Genomic DNA, 19,458 nt, shown 5'->3' on the forward strand with positions numbered 1-19,458 from the left:
CCTCATGTCCTGTATACTGGGTGTTATTCCTATTTTCTTGTTGTGAATTCTAGCCTCTCCATGGTTCCCGGGTGTCGCTTGCTATGTGCGGTGACATGCGGGCACGCGATACATGACACATATTACACAGTGATCATACATACATGGAGGCTGGTGCGAGAAGACGACATGTTAATTATGGCTGAGCCGCTCACGCCGTCTGTAAGCTACAAACAAGAATTGGGGATTATTTACATGACAAATATTAATGACATCACAAGAAGCTGATTAAATGAGGAGCAGAAGAGGTTACAGATAGAAAATACGGTGAGAAGAAAATCCAGAATTTTACCACTTTCTAAAACATTTACTTTTGTCCAACAAGCGAACCATCTCCAGATTGTATGCCGAGACTCTGTACCCACGAGCTGTCTAATTCCGATGCTCCATGCACTGGTTGTGCTTGTTGTCAAGAGTGCATAAGCCACAATGGAGCCCGAAGACCCCAATAAAAGTCAGCAACAGTCAAAAAATGGGTGTGCAGAGTGTATGGTCTCCAAAAGAGGTATAACCACCAAACGTACAGAATATTTTGGCAGCTTATGGTGAAGTCGGCACTCTATGGTTTAGTAATTTTGGCACTGTTGTGTGGGCATTATACTATATGGTGCTGTATGGCATGGCTGGCTGTATACAGTGTGGGGGGGCTCCAGCAGAAAGTTCTGCTCAGTCTTCTACATTGAGGTGAGGACTTTCTATACATGTGCTATCCCCATAAAGGCTGCCCCGTAAACGCGAAGAGATTTTGAATCTATGAACCAAAGATGGTTCATAGTGATTGAACTTGTGGTTCCTGGAACCCAAAAATATTCACCGCTCTTTTCTACTAAACCCTTTGTACATCCAAAACCTCATGAAATAAGTTCCCAGCATGGCGGTGACTGATTCGAGCTCCTGTTGCCAGCGCTAATCATTACCTTATGTCATCGACCTAGAAAGTCATCTACAATTATGTGCGCACATAGTAGGACGGCCTACGTAACCGACACCGGCCGTGGCTTCACTGCGACAAAATTCAAGCCCCCGGTAGATCAGATTTTTGTGGAAAAATGGACAGTCGCTATTTTTCTACAGTTTACACTGAAATTTCTACACTGAAATTGCAATAACCCGACATGATCTGTCTGAAGATCTACTGAAGTTCACAAGAGCTGATCAAGCTTAGATAATGTTTTTCCAATAGTTTTATACACTAGTCCGATATTTAAGACTATTCTGGTATTACATTTTATATATACTGTAATATATATGATATCAGATTTAATAAATGACCAGAATGGACGATGAGACATAGGATATCCACATTTTCCATCCGGTCCTTTGCCTGTGGCCTTCACAGCATCACACATGGAGGAATTTGCCGAGAGAAGAGCTGGCAAAGAAACTTTTTACTACTGATTTACAGTCTGCAGCAGCTGAGTTTATTGCTCTTTCTTCTCTTGAGTGATAATTGCATGTGGTCGCCCCATGACTTGGCCAAGAAAACCAACTAGACTTTTTCAGAGGTTTACTAATTCTTTTGCCAGGAAGTTTCAATTTTATAGGCAAAGCAAACCCGCCACACTGGTGCCGTCACCGTGTGTTTGCCCTGGCTGATGAATCTTACGCTGCCTGGGCCAAAAAAGTTTCTATATCTCCCTGTTCCACACATGACTGGACCCAGCAATGGGGGAAGATGATGCTAACCCCAGAGCAGCTGTTGTGTGGTCTCAGACAAACCACCAGGGGAACTTGTCGTTTGCTCCTCAAACATGCACTGTGGATGGTGTTCTTATTGGTCTGGAACAGGAGGTCAATATTAAACCCAAGTTCTCTGGAAAAAAAAAATCAGAAGTCTATTTCCTTGGAAGAAAAATACGTAAATAAACAAAAAAAAATTAAAGTTCCATTTCTTAGATTAAGATGGGGGTCAAAACAAAAGTCAAACTGCTGTTTAGGTACGTGGAGATAGGAAATACTACTGACAATTAACAACCATAAAGGAGCACTGTCAGAAGATGGCTGGCAGTTCTTATTAGGCTTCCACGGACAAGCTTTATGCAAGACACCACATCCTGAAGTTCCTAGGGGAGCCCTGGTCCTCACACTTTAACACCTATAGAGGGATCTGGACTTTTGCAGGGTCCACTGGGTTGTATTCACGGAGTGGCTGCTGGCCAGTGGAGAGGGCTGGCAGAGAATAGTCAATACACCTAAACAAGGAGGTCCAAGTCCAGACCAAAATATTGAGAGGCATCCAGGTAGTTGAAACAGAAGCCAAGGTCAAGAATGGGAATAAACCAGCTGAGACACAAGAGAAGAAGGAGTAAACCAGAGTTGTCCAGTGGCATCAACAGTATCAGAGTGACCTCATCTAGTTCCAAAGTCAGAAATAGAAGGAGCATGTTCAAATACGGATATTACACCCTTTTCCCAAAAGCATGACTTTTTTCTCAGGGGCTTAACTGAGTGCGGTTAGCAGTGGGGTACCACAGGGGTCAGTATTGGGCCCTCTTCTTTTTAACATATTTATTAATGACCTTGTAGGGGGCATTCAGAGTAGAATTTCAATATTTGCAGATGACACTAAACTCTGTAGGGTAATCAATACAGGGGAGGACAATTTTATATTACAGGATGATTTATGTAAACTAGAAGCTTGGGCTGATAAATGGCAAATGAGCTTTAATGGGGATAAATGTAAGGTCATGCACTTGGGTAGAAGTAATAAGATGTATAACTATGTGCTTAATTCTAAAACTCTGGGCAAAACCATCAATGAAAAAGACCTGGGTGTATGGGTGGATGACAGACTCATATTCAGTGGCCAGTGTCAGGCAGCTGCTACAAAGGCAAATAAAATAATGGGATGTATTAAAAGAGGCATAGATGCTCATGAGGAGAACATAATTTTACCTCTATACAAGTCACTAGTTCGACCACACTTAGAATACTGTGCACAGTTCTGGTCTCCGGTGTATAAGAAAGACATAGCTGAACTAGAGCGGGTGCAGAGAAGAGCGACCAAGGTTATTAGAGGACTGGGGGGTCTGCAATACCAAGATAGGTTATTACACTTGGGGCTATTTAGTTTGGAAAAACGAAGACTAAGGGGTGATCTTATTTTAATGTATAAATATATGAGGGGACAGTACAAAGACCTTTCTGATGATCTTTTTAATCATAGACCTGAGACAGGGACAAGGGGGCATCCTCTACGTCTGGAGGAAAAAAGGTTTAAGCATAATAACAGACGCGGATTCTTTACTGTAAAAGCAGTGAGACTATGGAACTCTCTGCCGTATGATGTTGTAATGAGTGATTCATTAATTAAATTTAAGAGGGGACTGGATACCTTTCTGGAAAAGTATAATATTACAGGGTATATACACTAGATTCCTTGATAAGGCGTTGATCCAGGGAACTAGTCTGATTGCCGTATGTGGGGTCGGGAAGGAATTTTTTTCCCCATGGTGGAGTTACTCTTTGCCACATGGGGTTTTTTTGCCTTCCTCTGGATCAACATGTTAGGGCATGTTAGGTTAGGCTATGGGTTGAACTAGATGGACTTAAAGTCTTCCTTCAACCTCAATAACTATGTAACTATGTAACTACAAAAGATAGTAAGTGGAAAGGCTAAAGAAGTCCCCACTGATGAACACTATGGATGGAGGTCACGATGAAACGTTTTAGGTCTTAAACACATTGTCTATAGGAAGCTGCCCTGCTGGTAAGGAACTCACTTTAGGCTTTGATTTGGATCTGCGTGGCTCCAGGGCATAACTACAAATGTCTCAATCTGTGGCATGGGAGCCACATTGTGGTTGGCAGAACTGTGGTGTGTGGCTCAAAGCTGTCTGCCAGCTTGGTGAACTACCACAAAGTCTAACAAACAGCTACAGGGGCATGTAACTGTTTTGGCACCCCTGGTCAAAATTACTGTTATTGTGAACAGTTAAGCAAGTTGAAGATGAAATGATCTCTAAAAGGGATATATATATATATATATATATATATATATATATATATATATATATATATATATATATATATATAATCTTTTACATTTTGAAAAGTACAAAAAGGAAATTAGGCCGGTGAAAAAGTTTGGACACCCTGCATAGTTAGTACCTAGTAGCACCCCTTTTGCAAGTATCACAGCTTGTAAATGCTTTTCGTAGCCAGACAATAGTCTTTCAATTCTTGATTGAGGGATGTTCCTCCATTCTTCCTTGGAGAATTCCTCCTGTTCTGTGAGATACCTGGGCCGTTTGTATCTTCTGTTATTTTGAGGACTAGCCACAGATTTTCAATGACGTTAAGATCAGAGGACTGTGAGGGCCATTGTAAAACCTTCATCTTGCTTCTTCTGAGGTCGTCTATTGTGGATTTTGATATGTGTTTAGGACATTATCCATTTGAAGAAGCCATCCTCTTCCTCTCTTCACCTTCAGCTTTTTTACAGATGGTTTTATGTTTATGTCAGGAACATGAGGTAGTTGATTGTGTATTATCGCGCACAATGAACTCTGCTACATCCAGTGGAGACCAGACACCCGCTGCAGATTGGACCTCCCCTTCTTTTCTCTGCCTGTGTGTAACCCTAAACCCCTCATTTCCCCCTCCCTCAAGAATGTATATGGCTTTAAAGTGAAAGTACAAGTAGAAGCACATGGGGAAAAAAAACAAGGTTTCTTTGTCTTTGCAAATGTAAATATCATAGCACTGATTAATGATAGAAGTGGGACAAGTACATTTTTGAAATGGGCTTCTGTACAATTATCAGCCAGTGAGTTTTCTAAGTTCCAGAACCAGCACAATTGAGAAACGGATTACTACAGAACTGGGTCACCCAGCCACCCCATGTCTATACTTAAACTAATCCCTGTGACACGCTGAGCATAACGACACAGGTGTCATCTTTCTATGAGGTTCCTACACCAAGATATGTGGGATGATGGGTTTTCATAATGCTAAGACAGGAGAGTATCCAGCGTCTAAGTGAGGTCACCACAGGGGGAGGGCTTTGGTTTTAGGCTAGGAAATAAGTGAGTGAAGCAGCAGTCTTCACGTGTCTTTGTCTGGGGTCTAGCTGTTATACAGGGGTGATACATCCGCATATATGCTCGTCCTTCCCCCCACAGCACACGGTCAGCCATCAGATAATATGACATAACGAAATGTAAGTAATTTTTCAACGTTAATCCCATTTGATTTGTAATTGTATTGTACATATGATAATTGTCTTCTTTATAAAATCTTTTTATACTTTGTAAACACTGCCTTCCTTTTATTTGGAGTAAAATATTAAACTACTAGCTTGTCTCTCCTTGCTCTATAACGAACTGTCACATCCTCTGAAGTGAATTACACTACTAATCTGGGTTGGCTCCGGACCTGTTAATAATTACAAAATCGGAGCTGGTGGCAGCAGATTTGTCCTGTGCGGTTGGGAGTCTTTGTAGCGACCGGCGGAATAGATAATTATTGTTCCCGCCTGAGTAGGAGTAGTTATATTGCCCACGCTGCAGCGTGCCCATTAGCCAGTACATAGCAGGCAGCCTTTCTGGCGACTAATTATCCTAGGTGCAGTACCCTGACTGACCTGAGGGTAAGGGGGTGCCAGAGAGCTGCAAGCTCCAAACTGGAACTGGGAAGTGGGATATAGATAAATCCCCTTCAGAAAGAACCAGGGGCAACCAAACAACCCCGGTTCATGACAAATTGGTGTGAGTGGTGGGGATGATAACGGTATTCTCCCTGTGAACCGAGACTTATTGGTGGGATGCCTGACATACGGTGGGATTCCTGACAGTTTACATCAAGAATTTGTTGAAATTTCACTGAATCTATTCTTTCTTCTACCTGTGAAATGTTCTCAGTGCCATTGGCTGCAACACAACCGCAAAGCATGATTGATCCACCCCATGCTTAATGGTTGACGAAATGTTCTTCTCCTGAAATTCTGTGGCCTTTTTTCTCCTCACATATCTTTGATAATTGTCGCCTAAGATTTCTATTTTAACCTCATCAGTCCACAGGACTTGTTTCCAAAATCCATCAGTCTTGTTTAGATGTTCTCTTGCATACTTCTGACGCTGAATATTATGGTGAGGACGCAGGAGAGGTTTTCTTCGGATGTCTCTTCCATGAAGGCCTTATTTGTGCAGGTCTCTGAACAGTACAACAATGTACCACAACTCCAGAGTCTGCTAAATCTTTCTATAGGTCTTTTGAAGTTAAGCGGTGGTACTTATATGCCTCTCTAGCAATCCTACAAGCTATTGCCATTGATTTTTGCTTGACCTCCACTGTCTCTGGTAATGGCCATTTCTTAATTGCATTTTGAACTGAGGAAAGGGACATTGAAAACGCATTGCTGTCTTCTTAAAGCCTTCTCCTGCTTTGTCGGCCTCCACCATTTTCATTTTCAGAGTGCTAGGCAGCTGCTTAGAAGATCCCATGGCTGCTGTTTTTTGGCACAAGGTTAGACGAGGCTGGGTGTTTATAAAGCTGGGAAATTTGCATCACCCGGCCTTTTCTTAACGATGATAGTGAACAAGCCATAACCCTAACAGGCTCCTTAAGGTCTGAAACCTTGGTCAAAGTTATATGAGCACACAAATCTACAAGGGTGCCAAAACTTTTCCACTGGACCATTTTCCTTTTTGTAATTTTTAAAATGTAAAAAAATGTAGTCAACATACAGATCACAGTCTATTCTTTCTGGCTTGCTAAAAATAGTCGTCTGGTTAATTAACATACAATGCTGTGTCTCCACAATGTCAACATTTCTTTTTGCCCAAAATACAAAGAAATGGCTCATGTTTAAGTTTAAGCCTTTTAGAGATCATTTCATCTTCAACTTGCTTAACTGTTCACAATAACAGTAATTTTGATCATGGGTGTCAAAACTTTTACATGCCACTGTACATGCCATTTTCATTGTTCTTTTCATTCCCTCTCAGATCAGTCACCTAATGTGTCCAGTTCTGGTGACAGGAAGACACCTCAAAGATTAATGACTTAAAAGAAAATGACATCTGTCCTAATTTCTTCAAATTGTTTTCTAAGCTCCGCGTAGAGATTGTTAACTCTTTCCTTTTGTATAACTAAGTATTTATGGCCCAATTCTAGAATGCCAGGACAAACCAACGTTACTTAGCCGCAGACCTTGTAAAATAAGTTGCCTACACAGAGAGAACCTTTACAGAACGGCTGCGGCTACCCCTAACATCATTTCGGTCATTTTTGGTTCTTTGTGGTATTATCTAAGAATATTCCATACAACTTACGAAAACAGAAGGTGCGGTGACTAACTGTGAACACAAGGCACAAGAACCTCCACTTGACTGCTATTTCCAAATGTGCTTTTACCAAAAATCTTAAAATTACTTTTTAATTTTGGAAAATTCTTCCAAAAACACAAGTATTTGGGAAGGGCTCAGTAAAAACATACTTTCTTCCAATGACAGAAACTGGAAGCCACGTAGCAGGGAGGTCACCCTTTCTCCTCTTAGACCTTTCGGAGAACCTCTCCTTTCTTTGTTTAGTTCCCGACTGCCGTGTGATGAAAAAAGCCTCTGTGAACCCAGAGAAAGGAGTCTTTAGAGGGCAATTTCTTCAGATTATAGTTATTTCTTAAAGTTTTAGATTGACAGACACTTTTCACGGAATGTGGAACTGGAATCGTGAGATGTTTGTTGTTCAATCTCATAATACGCACTCCAATTTCAGATTACCAATTCCAAAATTGAAGCAAACGAGTTCATATACGATAATGAAACTGGATTGAGGGTCATAAATTCAGGAATGCAAATTGGCTCCATTCAAAAGGAAGACGTGTCAATGAAGATGGCTTTCAACACGACCAAACCAGAGTTTTCACCAAAAAGAATCATACAAACTTTTAGGGTATATGCACAGTCTTTCTGCTGAGTGTTTTCGAGGAAAGTGAGCCGAACCTCCAAGATGTTGAGGAGTTTTTTCATTTTTTAGAAGAATTTTAAAGAGTTTCCTCTCAGCTTCCACTCAATTTCAGCTCCAAAAACCCCTTGGAAAACTCCTTCTGCTTATAACTTTAGATAAAACTTGAGTTATAATGAAGCTGCCCTCATTAGGTGGCACTGGAGAGTGTTTTTTGCAAACATTTATCCTAAGGTGCATTGCCTGACCTTATGTCAGCTTGGATCCTTCACATGAAGACACAGCATGACTTGAAAGCTTAAAGATAGAAAGAGGTAAACAAATACTCTTTTGCACTTAGACAACTGGATAACATGACCTGGCACAAGATATATCAAGCTTTAGGGTATGTGCATGAGGAGTTTTTTTTCAGGTGGTCAAAAATTTCAAGTTTTCTAGCGAAAACTGCTTCAGGAAAAGCTCCTTCTTTGGGAAATTTTTGGGGAACATTTTTTGTTTCCTGAAGCAGTTTTGAGGTATGTTTGAAGAGCTTGTTTTCCCTGAAGCATTTTTTAGCCCTTTGACTGGACAGTGATTATTTTTTATCATCTTTTGTTTTTCAAAACCTGAGGCTGAAAAAAAAAAAAACACTCAAAACACAAAATATATGAGAAAAGTGTTTTCATAATATAAATGGATAGAAAGAGAATAGGAAGAGTCTTCCAACCATATTTTGAGAGTTTGAGCGACTTGATCAGCTTAAAAAAAATTCTGTGCCGATAACCTAATGTTGAATTTTTGCTTTCCTTTCCTCCATTTTACTGCACTCACAATATGATCTACTGGACCTCAAGTAATAGGAAAAATGTGATCTTTTGCATACAACCACAGATGGTTTATGGTCCAGTCAGTTACTCATTTATAAAAAAAATTTTAACATATTTAACTTTTAACAAATTGTTTCAAAACAAAGTCATGCCCAATCTGAGATTGTGAAAGGCACCGTAAGATGCATCGGGGAATAGGCCGATGCACCATTCATATGGTACGGCATTTGTATAGTCACTGGTGTCGGTAAATCTTCTCAAATGTCTTAATGTCTCCATATTTACCACCACATATAAAGTAGCTGTCCACCAGGTTGGAACCCTTTTACAAGTGTAATTATAGTGTTAAATGCTTCTGCACGACTTTATTAATTCCATTTTTAGTGGCTCTATATTTAGCGGACCTGCAGCCGCCCGTCTCCGAGGACCATGAATGAGGAGAGAGGTTGCAGTGAGGGCAAGCGACCTTTACTAAACATAATAAATTTCCTGGCACTTTCTTCGCTGCAGGCTGGATGGCGTTGGCATCTGTTTGGGAAATTACATTAAACAGCAACCACAAAAACCAAGAACCCGGAAAGAAGTAACCGCTGGTAAGTGGTGACCTACAAGTGGAATTTTCAGAGATCTGTAGGAACGTAATGGACTGAAGTGATGAAGGACTCATTGTGAGGTCCCTAGTGAAGTTCTGCTACAGGCTTAATAGGCAAAATAACACCAATTAAGAACACCACCCACAGGATAAACTTTACGGCTTCAGGTGGCATAGAAGGGTTTGTAGCCAGAGAACATCTAGTATAGTCCGGTCTGGGATGGATCACGGCAGAAGAGAAATGCATCGGAGGCAGCTGGGAAAGAATTTGTCTGTGTCTACTATGGATCAAGAGTTGAAATGAGTGAATCTCTGGTTATTGCGTTCTAATTTTTCACTTCCCTAAGTGTATTCAGCAGGTTGTGGTACTTCACGGTGCCTAGCAATACAATGGACTCCTGCCAGAACCAGACTATCATATTAATCATCCATACTTGGAACTGCTGATGGGTCTGACACCTGGCACACCATTGATCAACTGTTAGCAGATCCCATAGCAGCCGGAAGTCCACAGTATATGGAGCAATACAGCTCAGCACACGTTCACTACAATAGGAGCTGAGCTGCAGTACCCATGAACGCCCACAAAACAGTGCATGGAGCTGAGCCGTTCTGGCTTTGTACACCAGAAATCGTGGGGGATCTCAGTGTCGGACTGGGTTGCCGAGGGCCTATCAGTAACACTGACTTCTGTCTGCCTGTTTTGGTTTTGTGTTTGTTTTTTTACAAGAAGTGGTAGCAGGTCTTTGTCTCTCACCTCCTCAATTGCAAAGATGTTAACAATCAAAATATTTGGCAGCTAATGAGTTAATGTTTGTTAAGTCCAAGTGGACCTTATCAGGTAGTTTTCACTAGGGACGTGTTCTTACACAGAAATAGGCTGTTCTGAGCTATTGTGGGGGTGTGTTCACTTTCGGCCATTTGGTGCTGCCTGCTTACAATTGGTGAACTGCTTACAGGGAGGAGAAGTACACCCCTCCAGTGAGAACTCTCTGATGACTCCAAATTAGACTTAGCAAAAATGAACTCATTAGTTACCTAATACTTTGATTGATAATATTTTCTAAACAGAAAGGTATGGTAAATAAATAAAAATGTTTTATTCAGCTCTTTATTCAGCGCTGCAGCCAATATTACATCGTGTATGAAGTTCAAGCTCGCTGTCTCGGGGTAATCCTTGACACTGATCTCTCCTTCAAACTGCATATCCAAGCCCTTTCCACTTCCTGCCGCCTTCAACTCAAAAATATTTCACGGATCTGTACATTCCTAAACCAAGAATCTGCAAAAACAAAAGTCCATGCCCTCATCATCTCTCGCCTCGACTACTGTAACCTCCTGCTCTGTGGCCGACCCTCTAACACTCTCGCACCCCTCCAATCTATTCTAAACTCTGCTGCCCGACTAATCCACCTGTCCCCCCACTATTCCCCGGCCTCTCCCCTCTGTCAATCCCTTCACTGGCTCCCCATTACCAGAGACTCCAGTACAAAACCCTAACCATGACACACAAGGCCATCCACAACCTGTCTCCTCCATACATCTGTGACCTCGTCTCCCGGTACTTACCTACACGCAAACTCCGATCCTCACAAGATCTCCTTCTCTACTCCCCTCTTACCTTCAAAAAGAACCTGAAGACCCACCTCTTCCGACAAGCCTACAACCTGCAGTAACCACCGATAGACCAAACCACTGCATGACCAGCTCTACCCTCACCTACTGTATCCTCACCCATCCCTTGTAGATTGTGAGCCCTCGCGGGCGGGGTCCTCTCTCCTCCTGTACCAGTTGTGACTTGTATTGTTGAAGATTGTTGTACTTGTTTTTATTATGTATACCCCTCCTCACATGTAAAGTGCCATGGAATAAATGGCGCTATAATAATAAATAATAATAATAATAATAAGAAGAAAAAATTGGTCAACGGTGCTCTTTAACTCATTCTTCAGCCAGCAATGTGCAGGGAGACAAAGAGCCAGGAAAAGCCAAATGGCCAAGTTTTTTTTAATGAGATTCAAAAACGTGTCCATATTTAAAAAAAAAAAATTGGTACAAAATAAAAAGGTTCAAGCAGAAACTATTGTCCATTCGAACAATATAATTCAAGAGGAACGTAACACATCGAGAACCGATATGAGCAGTAGGAAAAAAGAGTGAAGAGGCAGTAGGGTGGGAAACAGCGGCAGTCATGGGAAATTTAACAGAATAGCTCAAGGTGGTGTTACAGGATCACAAGAATACAGGTTTAAAAATTAAGATCATCAGTCTGATCTTAGACAGATGGGAGGCTTTGTAATAAGATAATAAATCTAGTTTCAGAGAAAATATAGTTAGAAGATCCGGTCAATGACCATAGTAGAGATAACAGTAGTCCTCCGCCACCCCTAGCTGACATCTCCCAGAGCAGGTGACTGACAAGTCTCTCGCTATGAGAGACACCTGTCAATCACCTGGTCCAGAACAAGGAAATAACAGCAGGAGACTATACGGAAAGACGAGACTAGTCTGACTTCTCCCAGATTTTCTAACTACACCTTCTCTGAAGTGCTGGAGCAATCGTGAGTTCAGGCTCGGTTTCATGCTGCCCGTGCTTTGAGTTCATGAATCTGATGACAGGTTCCCTTTGACTCCATCACCTACGTGTAGCAGGAGCAGAATGACCTTGATCAGAGATATTATACGATTTTCAAAAACGTTTTCTTGGTCTAGGTCCTGAGATTTTTTTTTACAACACAGATACCCATCTCTGCCCCAAAAGATATCATTAGGCAGCAACACCAACAAGAGTTATCACTGGGAACGAATCCTGTGAATATCATACAGTATATTACCAAGCACATGTATCACCAATTCTTCTCAAAATCGGAGAAATATTTCCTACGTCCCACACACTAGTGAAACGGACACACAGCATCAGGTCGAGTCCAACAAATGTTTTATAAAATCTGATCTGATTTTCTTTTGAAATATTTCATACATTTATTAACATGAGATTCTGGGTCTTACCTGAGTGGGGATTAGTGGTTCTTTGTCATCAATATCGATGAGCACTTCATCCCTCGGAGTGACACTGACATCATCTGAAAACGATAGGATAGGGGTGAAGAGAGAGGACATGTTGCCCCATAACAAAGTTTGGAGTGGGCCACCAACATTCTAGACATTAAAATGACCCGTAGTAATGAAACCAGCAGAATAACGAGCAACCAAATAAGGTATCCTCCAAGAGGAAGACAGTTGCCTATCTAGTGCCACCTACTACAAGTGGCCACCTACACGTGGCACTGGAGAGCTATCTTCCTTCCTTTTCGAGGAGAGCATTAACCTTCTCCCAGGAAGCATGGGATCACCTACAAGTCTCCTGATGCCAACTTGAAGGTCTCCACAACAGTACAGGGGTCAACAGTCGTATCTTTAGTGGTTAGTAATGATGAACGATTGTGCTCGGATAATGTGTTATCGGGTCATTCCATGTCAAGTGAACCAATGATTTTTACCACTATATTTTTAATTCTTTTGAGATTTTGTTATTTGATAATAGTGTGTCAGAGAATGCAAAATGTGAAGAAGAAAAAATTCTAGATATTTCTTTTTATTTTTTATTGATTTTCAAAGTTCGGAAAAAGTGTGAATTTCGGTGTCGCCTGCCTTTACATTTCTCCCCATAGCTCAGGCTAGAAAAGAGATAGAGAAACAAAATACACACCATTCTACTCAGAACTGTACAGGCTTTCACCAGATATGTCACAAGAGTATCTTTGATAATATTTTACCTATGCGAACGCAAGCGCAAAACTTTAAAACGCATTTCCGAAAAAAACGTTTAATTTAAAAATTTCAAAAACTGCACATGTGCCTGCTATGCTCATATTCACATCTGTACCAAAAAACAAGCTGGGATCATGATGGGATCATATTTTAAAAAATAAAACTATTACAGTGTCAGTTCAAAAATCTTGATTTCAGATCTGTTCAGCCTGCGGTGTAGAAGTGTGGGGTCTAGATTTACCAAATAATCCATGATTGTTAGATATTCCTGTATTATTTTATTATGTTACCACATAGAAGCAGGAGAGGACAGAGGAGAAGCTTTGTTAGGGCTGAGGATGACCAGGGGTAGACGGTGACTGCAGAGCAGATGACCGGCCGGCAGCTCGGGCCGTATTCACACCAAATCTTATCACCCAGGCAGCTTCTCAAATGGAGGGAGAAAAATACTCCTAACATCCAGTTCATGTATTGTACAAACCAGGACTACGAAGAGGAGGAGAGATTGTTATAACATCGGTTACAGGAAGCAGAACCCATCACAGGGACTCAGCAATACCGGACTGTCATCCCATGTAGTGGAAATAAAGACAGTGACGTCCATGACGTGGTAGAAGGCGGCACAAGATCGGCCATGGATGACACAACTGGCTATGTGACCTGTGAATATGATCAGCGCTGGCGGCTACTGGACTCTCCAAAGATTGTGAAAATGAAGACGTAGAAGTGACTTTTTTGCACCTTCTGGTCCAGCGCCGTCCTTTGTGTATCCAAGAAAATCAGACATTGTAAAAGTTACAAAAATCAGATATAACTCAGGTGGAGCCGAGCACCATGACAGCCGCACATACTCTGACACAGAAGGAAACGGCCATTGCTAGTGAGCGCTTATGGGCAAGATGACATTTCACCCACTAGAAGGGACACATTGATGATAGAAGGCAGTGTAAAAACCTACTATTAATTGTTTGATTAGTTCATATTTTATAGTACGAGGATTTAACTACTGTACTATTCTTCTTAAACACTTCAGAAATGACAGGTTTCGTGATATAGTAGAAAAAAAATTGTTCCATGTATAAATAGGTGGTAAAAATATTGGTTCTTTTAATCTTGATTTTATTTATTTTTTTTGTTTATTGATAATGTGTGCAACCTGTAAAGCGCGGCGGAATATGTTAGCGCTATATAAAAACTAAAGATTATTATAATATTATTATTATTATTATTATTACATATAATTAGGATCAGACTGTATTTAGAAAACCATACTTGAGGATGTGATCACCTTTTATCTTTTGGTTTGTTCAATGAATTCAGGTTGAAAATGCTGAGCAAGTTATGATGATTAAGATGTATTTATTCTGGCACTTCGGTATTTGTTTTTTGTGTTTCTTTATTGTTACATATAAATGTTGAATGCAATAAGTTGTAATTTGAAAAGAAAAAAGGAAGAAACTCACACAGACATAAAATCAGATGATTCAAGGCTTAAAAAAAAATACAAATGTGATAGATCCCAAGTTGAATCCCTGTACAAATATAAACAAGAACACAAGTAACACACATGCATGTTTTCACAATTTTAAAACATACGTTTTTTTCAGAATTGCGCATCAAAATTTTTAATTTGATTTCTCCAAAACAAAATATAAAGAAACATAGTCTTGTGACATATCAAATGAAAGCTGCTACCGTTCTGAGAAAAATGATGCCTCTCCCACCTCTATATCGTAATTCTAGCCCGAGATATGATAAAAAATGTAAAGCCATACCAGGCTAAAATCTGCACTTTTTCAAAACTTTAAAAATCTATAAAAAATTAACTGATGAAGAAAAAAATTCTAAACTTTTAATTTGTAATTAACTAACGTTGTACTTCATAAAAACAAAAAATTAAAAAAATCCAAAGACGTAAGGTAAAAAAAATATTAATATTTGGATCACTTGATATGGAATGACCCTATCCGAGCATGGTTGGGTGTTGTCCAAGTATCTTGGGCGTGCTCGGATAATATGTTCGAGTCCCTGCGGATGCATGTTTTGCGGCTCTTAGAACACCCAAGCATGCACGGATAACAGTTAGGGCTAAAGTGTCCATAAAGTTTCTATACAATTCAGTTTCCTTATAAAAAAGATGAATAATAGATAGATGTATTGTGAACAGAAGCAGAGAACAGGGTCAAGTTGATGACTGCCCCCTAATTACGTAACTTATTATTCATTTCCAAACCATGAAAGTATCAGTCATTCTTTACGGCTGGAAGGAGCAGGTCTGCTCTGAGCAAACACATGTGGGACCAGCGTGGGGAAGGATTGCTCCTGCCATAGGTGATGGAATCACACCTTTGTAAAAGTGCAGACTTTTATATAGAAGCTTTGACTAATTGTATTATTATGTGGCCCAGATGTGAGTTATATCACCCAACAGCATCCGTGTGCACACAGGATATCACAGGATAGCAGGAAGTCTAGGGATACACCTCGGCTTCTTTATCACTCACCGCAAAAACATTCTGAGAATCAATGTCTATAGCAACGTATTAAAATCGGCAGTAAATGTATCTTTCTTTACTCACTAAATAATGGAATTTCTAAGCAATTTTCAACAACAGAGAACAATCAAAACCTTGCTTTGCTACAGTTGTGATTCTACATAGATAAAAACCCCTACAGCACAAAGTCTACAGTTATCCGCAGAGGTTAATGTGATGGGAGAGTCCAGTCACCAGGTCGGTAAGCAGTGACCGCTGGACGAGAGCCCTGTGAATCACCACTGTCCGGTTATTAGCCCCAGCTCTTCTTTTGATAACAGGGCTGGTGCGACATCATCACTGTGACGTGAAGCATACTCAACGTTGAGCCGGTCCGGCTAATCAAAACAAGAGTTGGTGATGGTAGCAGGTAAGTGTCGATTCACAGGGCTCCATCCAGCCATCACAAAACACGGACCGGGGTCTTCAAAGTTGATTCTCCCACCTCTAAGGTTAATGTCTGTTGAACAGGACAGGAATACTGATGTTTGGCACAGACATACACCATTACCCCCTACTGAAAACACATGCTTATTGCACATTCTGCGAACCGCTATCCAAAGTACAGGGACATCTTAGGCATGGCCCTAACCTTCAGATGGCCATTCACATCCAATTTTCATTATGGAGTGGTTGTTAACCCAACAGGAATCTGTTCTGACACACACGGTAGCATAGCCTGTGTCCTGTATGGGATGAAGAGAATAAGTACCTACCAGAATCCTTTGCAGACACAAAAGAAGCAGATATTTAAATTCAAAATGGCCGACCTTCTCCTCTCTGACATCATCTAGGGCATGTTGAATTACAATCAAGGCTAGATCCTTGTTTCCATGAGAGATAAGCCATCAACAGCTGTTTGGCAGCACCTGACTCCACACTACCATTTGAAAAAAACATGACTGAATCAAGCATGTGTATGGAGAAGCACCGGGTGAATCAGGGAAGATAGATGTTGGCCAATCAACCTCCATGTAATGTATATCGGTATCTTAAGTGTAATCCTAGCTAAAGGGTGACTATACACCATAAAAAGTTGCCCATTCGAAGCTCATCTGGCCAACATCTATCTCCCCCAACCCTCCATACACATCACTCTAGAGATCCATGGTGATCTAAGTTTGGTTCAGTTGGGTTCAAGATTTTCTTCTAGAATGTCTGATCCTTTTGGTTCCATAGGAGATAAGCCAAGCACAAAGGTGTCTGGAAGCATTTTACTCTGAACTAGCTTTTGAAAACTCATGTTTAAACCATGCATGTGTATGGATGAGTACTGGGGGAGATGTAGGAGATACCTCTGCACTTAAAAAGTTAGGAGAGATCAATAGAGGTTACATGGCCAAAAGCTAAGGTGCTTGTCATCTTAAGTGTAGTCCTATCCTAAAGGTAACCATAGATAGCAGAAAGCTGTCCACTGAATGCTCCTTTGGCTGACATTGTCTCCCCAAGACCCCAAACACAACAATATAGAGTTGTAAGGTGATGTGATCTAAGCTTGGGCCAGAGAACCTCTATTTAGTCCTAGCCGAATGGTGGTCATATGTCATACAGATGTCCATTCAAAGCTCATTTGACTGACACTTATCTCCTACAACCACCATATATATCGATATAGAGTTCCATCCATGGTGTTCTAAGATTCATTCAGTAGAAATCAGGCTGGGTCTGTTGTCATGTCTACAAATCTGATGCTGAAACGTGCCTATATTTATCCTATGGTACATTTTGGCTCTATTTTTCATGCCCCTAGTCTCAGAATACTGATGATGGGCATCTGTTCAACTGATCTTGCAAAACATGTTGATAAGCATGTTGTCCTACGTACAAAGAGCCTCAACGTCATTACCGAGCATGACCGTAGGTCAACCAGCCCAGATGGGTGGTGATAAGTGGCATGTCTGGACACATATATAACTTAGGGCTCTAGGGTGGACAAGAGGCAGCCATATTAATGGTAATTAATCAAATTTTTAACAACTTGATGTAACAGGATGTATTTGGTGATGATTTTTTGGGTGAGGTATTAACAAATTTCTCTAGATTTTTAGATTTTTCTATATGTATTCGGCAGGATTTCTAAAAAGTCAAAGTATTTGTGCTCAATGCGAAAACAAAAATAAGGAGACCTTCAGACTGTCGTCAGCTGGTGGTAGTATCTCTGTGTTACTGGCTGTCCCGGTGCGTACGGACACACCTCACTGTCCACATGGCTTATTGGTAAGTCTGGGCCCTGACGTGTTAATGAGACGAGCCCCGCCAGGCTTGGAACAACACCCCTCTTCTAGTAATATTTCCAACCAGAAGGAGAAAAAAAATCTCTTTGAAAACAGAATTCAAAAGAAACAGCAATTATTCTCTCGGTGGGGAAGGCGGTGAGCTGAGTGTTACATTAAATAACATAAAAAAGAAAAAAACCCGACTGCCAGGATAAAGAAAACGGGTCGTACAGACGTGTAAATGTTGGCACGCCGCCAAGGTAAAGACAAAGGCTTCGGAGAACACGGTGCCAAAACTCCTACGAGCCCATCAGCGGCAACGACAGAGACCGTAATGTCACTATTTATGTGCGAGACACATTGAAGGTTATGACAAGAGGCGAAGGGCTCGACTGGTCCAGCGGCGTCTCCAGCACCCACCGAAAGCAGCACAAAATTTGGCTTGGATTCTAGCAAATCTCAGATTCAGTTTTACTTTGCCATTTCGAAAGATAAATAAGTTACTCCTTACTGCCCCCAACTTAGTGTCACTGCGCAGAGGATGGACCTCCAGTGATGAGCCATAAATGTCCCCCTATGTATAATCACAGGCCCAGGAGCTTTAGGGTACACAGCTTATTGGGGTTTACATTTAGTGCAATGCTTTCTAACTTCTGGCCTCCTTGCAGGGAAGGTTTTTTGAGAATACACCAGATACCTCGAAAATCTCAAGTTGGCCAAAAACAATCTGGAGTCATCAGATCAGCACTTTTAGTGCTCCTATTAGTTAGGTGTCGGTGAATAAAACACTTTACGAACACGGTATATTTGTATAAAACTTATCACACACATCGAAAATAGAATCAAGCGTAAAAGTTATAAGGAATTTACAAGAGATGGAACATAACTGATTTACAGAGCAGACCTCGCTTCATAAAAACCCCAAATATATCCTGTAACTCTACCAGTATGTCATCATCCCAGGCACCAAAGACTCCAAAAATTCAGTGTCTGTGTCCTGTACCCCGAGTGTCCGCGTCATTATCCTGTACCTCCAGTGTCCGCATCATTATCCTGTACCCCCAGTGTCAGTGTCATTATCCTGTACCCCCAGTGTCAGTGTCATTATCCTGTACCCCCAGTGTCAGTGTCATTATCCTGTACCCCCAGTGTCAGTGTCATTATCCTGTACCCCCAGTGTCAGTGTCATTATCCTGTACCCCCAGTGTCAGTGTCATTATCCTGTACCCCCAGTGTCAGTGTCGTTATCCTGTACCCCCAGTGTCAGTGTCATTATCCTGTACCCCGAGTGTTGGGGTCATTATCCTGTACCCCCAGTGTCAGTGTCATTATCCTGTACCCCCAGTGTCAGTGTCATTATCCTCTACCCCCAGTGTCAGTGTCATTATCCTGTACCCCAAATATCAGTGTCAGTGTAATTATCCTGTACCCCGAGTGTCTGTGTCGTTATCCTGTACCCCAAGTGTCATTATCCTGTACCCCCAGTGTCATTATCCTGTACCCCGAGTGTCAGCGTCATTATCCTGTACCCCGAGTGTCAGTGTCATTATCCTGCACCCCAAATATCAGTGTCATTATCCTGTACCCCGAGTGAG

The 19,458-nt window shown here is 41.2% G+C and overlaps 1 protein-coding gene across 3 annotated transcripts in view; it reads right to left on the minus strand.

The window, feature by feature from the left end:
• The window catches only part of DYSF (dysferlin), a 441,189-nt gene that overhangs the window by 99,983 nt on the left and 321,748 nt on the right, over positions 1-19,458 (minus strand). For 2 of the 3 annotated variants that reach the window (XM_077280344.1, XM_077280345.1), the window contains exons 41-42: positions 12,352-12,425; positions 144-206 (exon numbers count right to left, since the gene is read on the minus strand). In XM_077280344.1, the coding sequence (XP_077136459.1) occupies positions 144-206; positions 12,352-12,425 (137 nt within the window). The remainder of the gene's footprint in view (positions 1-143; positions 207-12,351; positions 12,426-19,458) is intronic. The other variant, XM_077280346.1, reaches the window with a different exon arrangement.

Source organism: Ranitomeya variabilis, chromosome 1 (genome assembly GCF_051348905.1).
Source record: "Ranitomeya variabilis isolate aRanVar5 chromosome 1, aRanVar5.hap1, whole genome shotgun sequence".
Taxonomy (NCBI): Eukaryota; Metazoa; Chordata; class Amphibia; order Anura; family Dendrobatidae; genus Ranitomeya; species Ranitomeya variabilis.